The following is a 7,500-nucleotide window of genomic DNA, read 5'->3' as shown; positions in this document are numbered from 1 at the left end:
GTCAGCCAGCAAGCCTACCGGCCGAGAGTGGGCGTCGTGGGCGCGTGTGAGCTCGAAAGGCCATTTGAATGGAGAAGTGCGCGCGGGCGGGCAAGGGATCAGATGGCATTAGTCCTACGTGTACGGCGACGTCCGCTGAGATCCCGTAGGAGATGCTGCATCGAGGTAACGCTTGGGATCTAAGTGATCGGCGGTGCGCAATCTCCTTCCTTCTGTCTCCTTGTTTCGAGTGTTTTATTTGTCCTTTTTTTCTTCTCTCTCTGATCCTTTCTCTTCCTTCTATCCTATTTTCCAAAAAATCTTCATCCCTCTTTCATCTCTCCATGACTCATTCACTCACTCTCTCTCTCTTAACTCCCTCACTCACTCACTCACTCTCACTCTTAACTCATTCACACTCTCCCACACTCACTCACTCACACCTAAACACTGTCTGTCTGCCCGACACTCACATTTAAACTCACACGCACATAAATAAACACGAGTGACTCATGCTAAGCGAGGCAGCACCTCCTCCTCCTACTCCTTCTCCCTTTTCCTTTTCCTTTTCCTCTCCCTCTCCCTCACCTTCTTCCTCTCTCTCTTCTTCCTCTCCCTCTTCTCTCTCTCCCTCTTCTGCCTCTCCCCCATCCTTCACTCACCTCCATCTCCCCATCTGCGCTTATAAACCCCCACCCCATCTCCCCCATTCTCCACCCCGTCCGTCTCCACATTCCCACCCCACCCTCCTCTCCCCCTACCCTCCTTCCTCCCACGGCGTGTCAAGGGTTACGAGGTCAAGCCCCGAGGCCCTGCGGGGGATGAGGAGGACAATGTAAACGTGGTCAAGCGCCTGTCCCTGATCTCTCGGGGTGACCTTCCTGGGCGGCGGCCCTGATGGAAGGTGATCAAGGGGTTTGTCTGAGAAAGGGGGGAGGAGGGAGGAAGGGGAGGGGGACGGGAGGAGAGGGGGAGAGGAAGGGGAAGGGGACGGGAGGAGAGGGGGGAGAGGAAGGGGAAGGAGAGGGGGAGGGGCCTGACGGAGAGGAGGAGGAGGAGGAGGAATGAGAAAAGGATGGGGAGATATTAAGAGGAAACTGGGGGGCAAAGGGGAAAGCTCACACAAGAAAACGGGAAAAAAAGAAGAGGATAGGAGAGAAGAAAAGGGAAGGGAATATGAGATAAGAGAAGAATAGAGAATAGAAGGTAAGGGAAGAGAAAAAAATGAGAAAAATAAGAAAAGAGAAGAGAGAAGAGAAGAGGGGAAGGAATGAAACAGGACGTAAACAAACTGTTAACTGTCGGGAAAGATTACGAAATTAAAACATCGGCCACTCCAAAAGCACCAGGAAGGAAGGAAAACGAAGGTAATAACGAAGAAGAAAAGAAAAAAAGGAGAAAGAACAACGATCAACAGAAGTGACGATGACCTTTCCAACCGAAGGGGTCACACTCGGGAGCTTGGAACGAGAACACGGGAACAGAACGGAAGAACACACCCTAACGTAAACAAAAAGACGAAAAAATAGAACAAATAACAATCCAATAATCCCTGGGAAAAAATAACAAAATATACATTCTTTCCTACAAAACGCAACAACAATGGACGTTTTATCATCGGCAAAAACTCCTTATCGTGTTTATGGTCAACGAAAACGGTATCCGGGCCGCTATAAGACGGGGTCTAATCCAGTGCAACATACCGTAACACCAGGAGCAAAACTAGGCCACCGTGCCAACAAAAAATATATAAAAAAGCATCATATATCCGTTTTCGAAAGAAAAATATTCGTCTTTCCGTAACTCCGCTTAAGAAAATCTATATTAACACTCTTATAATCGTTTACGTCTTCACAGATATTTGGATACCCTTTGTCAAGTATTATGTATTCTGATTCTTTATCAGTAAACAAAAGCACGGGGGAAATTCGCTATCCACCAACCCTATCGCTGTCCTAATATTGTTTGCATACCAACAATTTGCCGGCATTGGAAACGAGGACGAAAATCGTTAAAAATAAACTTGATATGTCGACAGGATCCGCCCACGTGGGACTGAGACACGCAGACACTGTCCGGCCGCTGTGTTTTCCCCGTTTGTCCCAAGTTAAAGGCGAATGGCGGAAGAAGACTGGACATGGCAGGCCTAATAACTGTACTCTACATGGCATAATTCCAGACACCTCGTTTCTTTGTGAATTAATAGCATATATGATATACATGTCTGCGAGTATGTATCGCTGCGTGAACCAGATAACAGACGTTTATGCAAACGTCTGGCGGCGGCGTGTCAGCACCTACCTGAGGAGGACCTGGAGCGTTTGTTGGCCCGCGCGGTCCTGAGCGACTCCCCGATGAGCAGCACCAAGGGGCGCCGCGAGGCAGAGCCCTTCACAGCCGAAGCGAACTTCCCCAGCTTCGTGGAGGCGTTGTTGTTGTTGATGATCTTACTGTTGTTATTGTTTTTGTTGTTGGTTCCGTGGCGCGGGTTGTCGTGGGGGAGGTGGACGCCGGGGACAGAGTGCGTCGGGTGCTGGGGGAGCTCCTCCTCCACGTCGCAGTATTCTTCAATGATGCATATATCCTCGTCTCGGTTTCTACCCCACGCCTCCCGCTCCTGCAGCGCGCCGTCGGGCTCGGGCCTCGGGGCGCGGCTTACCTGCTTCTCGCGCGCCACCCCACCGCTCCTCTGAGAGGGGGGAGAACCGGGCGACATGTCCTCCCGCGCCTCGTGCACCAGCTCCGGTTCATCGATGAGGTTACGCTGCGCCGGTTCCACCGTCCGCATGCAGTTCCCAACGGCAGAGAAGAGCATGCCGATCATCCCTGCCGTCCGGCCGCAGCCGAACCACCTGCCGAGCAGCAGGTCCCGCCCGGTGAGCACCTCGACCCTTCCTGAATCCGCCGTCGCCGCTGCCGCAGTCGGGGAGACGGGGATCGAGCAGGAATCGGAGGAAGGCTTCGGGTGCCCGAGAGTGACGGAAGGTTTCAGAGATATGGAAGTCGGGCGCGCGGGCTTAGGCGCTGGCACGGCGGGGTCGGTGGAGGCCGAGCGACTGGACGGAGGATTAGAGGATGCTGAACCACAGGAGAAGTGAGGGGGCTCGAGGGCCTGCGAGGCGGACGACGAGGTGCACGTGTGGTAGGAGGAGGTGTAATTCTCGCTTCTGTAAGGGTTGCTGGAGGTGTTGTTGGAGGCTGAGGTGGAGGTGGATAAGGACGTGTCGGGGGAGAGAGTGGAGGCACGGCAGGAAGTGGAGGTGGAGGTGCCTTGGGAGTGGGCGTAGCTGGGTGGGGACTGGCAGTCAGCAGCCGGGGGCGGCTGCTTGATGGCCCACGACCAGGGAGACCAGGCCGAGTCCCGGCCGTGGACGTCCCCTGGAGAGGGAAGGCCCAGGTTGGAAGGCGACGGGGACCTGGAGGCCGGCGGGGGAGGGAAGGGGAGGCTTGGGGAGGGAGACCTGGAGAGAGACACCTGCAGGAAGTGGCGGAACCCGTCGGGAGTGGCGGACCGACTCGGGTCCGGGCTGGGCGTCAGGCACTCCAGGTCGTGCGGGAACTCCAGCTGGAAGATGGGCGACGGGCACGAAGTGTACGGGTGGACGATGGGGCTGGGGGGCAGCGTGGTCACCGACACGTCATCGTGGCCCTTCGCCTTCTCCAGCGGCGCGGCCACGGGCGAGGGCGAGGGCTTGTCCGGGGCCGACGGCGGGTAGTGGAAGAAGGACTGCGGATCGGTGGGCGAGGGCAAGTTGCGAGCGGCGGGCACGGGCATTACTGGTGGCTGCGGGGGGTCGGTGCCGCCGTGGACATTCGCGCCCCTTCCTACACACTCGCTCTCCGCGCAGGTCGCCGACACCGTCGTGGGTGCGTTACGACGACGACTCCTCGAAACGGCGTCACCGCAACAGTGACGCTAACAACGAGCTGCTGGGAAGTCTGCGAATGCACCGAAATACACACTGACACGCACGCCCCTCGCTCCAAGGACGGCAGGTATATAGGCCACACTCGCGCTGCTCAACAACTGCGGCGTATTTATCAGTTCGCTGTCCCCGTCTCTCTCGCGCGCTCTCGGCTCGCCAACTGTCCGTCGTCGATCTGGCACCGCTCGCTCAGCCAGTCGTTTCACTTGTTCGGATTGCTCTGCATCTACTCTCGCGCTGAAGCAAACACACTCGAAGGGTCAGAGCAACTGCAAGGAGGATGGTGAGGACGTTGAGCTACACGGTATAAATAAGGCAATATCAATGCAAGGCGCCAAGATGATCTCAAGAGTGCATCGGGACCCGCCCTGAGGTCACGGGCGCCCCCGGAGAGCCACGGCGCTTTCGTCACACCGCCGAATGACGCAATCGCCGACGACGCCTCCAGCGCCAGGCGAGGCTCATGATACACTCGTCGTGATGAGAGCGGCGTACAGGGAGATGAGTTGCAGTCGATACAACATGCCCTACATTTCACTCCCTCCCCCTATTCCGCGGTCAAAACGAAGGCACGTGAAGAATGATAAACGCTCCCTTCTCCCCACCCATCTCACTATCTCCTTTTCCATCTCACTATCTCCCTTTCTCTCTCTCTCTCTCTCTCTCTCTCTCTCTCTCTCTCTCTCTCTCTCTCTCTCTCTCTCTCTCTCTCTCTCTCTCTCTCTCTCTCTCTCTCTCTCTCTCTCTCTCTCTCTCTCCTTTGCTCACATCCACACACTCCTCTATTTCCAGACTCACTCTCGCTATCACTACACCTTTTTTGCCTCTCCCCCTCACCCCAACCCGTAAACATATTCACACTTCAACACTTGCCCTCACACTCCCTCCTCCACCCACCCACACCCCCTACCCCACCCCGCGCAATTCCGCAACACTTGTGCACTTTCGCCCATCGCCTACCCCTCCCCTCACTCCAACCTACTACCGACTCGGGGAAGGGGAGGGGAGTGGAGCGGGGGTAAACAGGAAGGATCAGCTGACCCCACAAGCAAATCAGCTGATTCGTGCAACTCACCCGCCTCTCAACGTGACATCCCTGCTCTTCCTTCCTCCCCTTCCCTCCCCCCCTCTTTCCATCCCTTACCTCTCCCCCACCCTCCATCCCTTTCTTCCTTCCTACCTCCCTCTCCCCTATTTCCCTCATTTCTTCCCTTCCATACCATGCGCGTTATGCGCTTATTTAGCGCCCTACGCATTATCATTGTGATTGAGATACTATACCCTGCCCTTCTCTCACTTTGCTCTTCCTTCTCCTCTTCCCTTCCCTACCTTTACCTCCTTTCACTTCTCTCTCTCCTTTTCTCCCTTCTCTTCTCCGTTTCTCTCTCTCTTCCTCTTTCTAAGCAGGTGTTTCTATCGCGCCAGTATCTGTTCACTGACCTTTTGTTTCCCAGTGATAAGCTCTGCTTGACCTCTTCGCCAAGAGCGAGTGGGTGTTGTGAGCCTGTAATTTTCCATCACTTCAACCGTTTTCTTTTTATCTTTTGTGTATTACTTTTTCTATTCTGTCCTGCTCCGCTATCCACGCCGATATATCTACCATTCTACACCTCTATTCAGAGACTTTGTTGTTCTACTGAACTATCTGTAGAGCCTATGTGATTTTACCCCTCATGCTATAGATCAGAACATACTTGCACGCGCCAACTCATACGTGCGCCAACGCGTGCGCCCACACGTACACAAACAGACACACGTGTCATCATATATGCGGCAATACATATATATATATATATATATATATATATATATATATATATATATATATATATATATATATATATATATATATGTCGACAGATTGCCGCTCTAATAATGTACATACACACATATACATACAAATCCTCATACACACACACACATGCGACACACGACCCCCCCCCCTACCTCACCTTACCCCCCAATCATCAAACAAGCAAACACCAATCAATTGATAACCGATTCACGAACGCAATGAATGAATGAATGAATACATGAATAAATACATAGCCAAATAAAAGTCCCATGGATGCACCGCCGATGACTCAACCCTCGCCCATGTCCGGCGGGCGGCGAGGGTGGGTGCGAGCGCTGGCCAGACGGCGTGGGCGGCTGGGGAGTGGGCGGCTGGGGAGTGGGCATCCCTGCGTACCAACGCTAAAGCCCAATAGGTTTGTGGTGGGCAGTGGAGTAGATGTGGTGGTGATGGTGGTGGTGATATGATGATGATGATGATGATGATGATGATGATGATGATGATGATGATAATGATGATGGTGATATGACGATGCTGATGATGATGGTGATATGACGATGCTGATGATGATGGTGATATGATAATGATGGTGACGATTGACGATGGGGATGATGATAAGATGATGGTGATATGATAATGATGGTGATGATGATATGATGGTGATAGTGACGGTGATCATGATGATGATGAAAAAATATAAAGATAAAGATAAGAATAAAAATGACAATAACGAAAAAAACATAATCACGATCATTATGATATGATAACAAAAATAAACAAACAAATAAACAACAACAATAACAAATAATAATAACAAAAATAAACAAAACAACAAAAATGACAACACCAATGAATAACAATAAAAAACACAAGTTAGCAACAGTAGCGCAACGAACACAGGCCAAGATGGACGGCGAGTCGAGCAATATATCCAGGTCTTCATTGCTCACAACCACTCGTTCTTCTGTTCCGATTTGCACCACTCCCCTCTTTCTTTCTTCCATCTTATTCTCTCTCTCTCTCTCTCTCTCTCTCTCTCTCTTCCCTCCACGCTGTTTCACTGATCACTCTTCATCCTCAAACGATTTTTCTTTTTCATTCACTAGTTTTCTATCTCCGTATGTTTTCATTTTCTTAAGGAGGATGGAGAGATAGGGAGAGGGGGTAGGGGGAGAGATGAGGGAGGGGAGAGGGCGTCACAAAAAACAAACAAACATGTAGTCCTCATTTTTTTCTAATCTTTCTCTCCTTTTCCTTTGTTTCTTTACCTTTATTTCTTCTTTTCTTTATACAAACAAACACAAAAGCATAATTCATCCACGAACCCACGCGATAAAAAATAAAAACAATCATCATCAACCGAAACGACGATGAACGAAAAACGGGGGATAAACTAAAAGATACACAAAGAAGAAAACGCACGCACGCACGCAAGCACAATAACAAAAAACGCAAAAAAAACACACACGTTTCGAACGCACGCAACCCCAACCCCTCCCCCCCCCCAGGAAAAATCCCCCGCACGCAATCACACACACACGAACGCACGCACAAGAAAATAAAAACGAATCGGGCAGAGCAGCAGTACCAGCAACAGCACACAATGAGACACCGGGCATACGAGTGCTGTACCTGGACTGTGGGGGTGAGAGTGAGTGCGAGCGTGTCAGGGTTGTGGCAGGCAGGCGGGGCTGGCAAGAACGGGGGGCGGAGGAGCAGGAGGATGTCAGGGGGAAGGGGGAGGAGGGAGCGGGGCGGTGGAGCAGGAGGATGTCAGGGGGAAGGACGGGGGGGGAGGGG

At 52.2% G+C, this 7,500-nt stretch overlaps 1 protein-coding gene across 1 annotated transcript in view; it reads right to left on the bottom strand.

Annotated features, from left to right (window-relative positions):
* Positions 1-3,898, bottom strand: part of LOC113829333 (cyclin-dependent kinase 17) — a 160,264-nt gene extending 156,366 nt beyond the window's left edge. Inside the window, exon 1 of the mRNA XM_070121184.1 lies at positions 2,281-3,898. Coding sequence (XP_069977285.1) covers positions 2,281-3,754 — 1,474 coding nt within the window. The 5' untranslated portion in view covers positions 3,755-3,898. The remainder of the gene's footprint in view (positions 1-2,280) is intronic.
* Between the last annotated feature and the right edge of the window lie 3,602 nt (positions 3,899-7,500).

Source organism: Penaeus vannamei, chromosome 1, assembly GCF_042767895.1.
Source record: "Penaeus vannamei isolate JL-2024 chromosome 1, ASM4276789v1, whole genome shotgun sequence".
Classification (NCBI taxonomy): Eukaryota; Metazoa; Arthropoda; class Malacostraca; order Decapoda; family Penaeidae; genus Penaeus; species Penaeus vannamei.
Note: the sequence above shows the minus strand (reverse complement) of the source record. Positions and strands in the feature narration are given on the sequence as shown.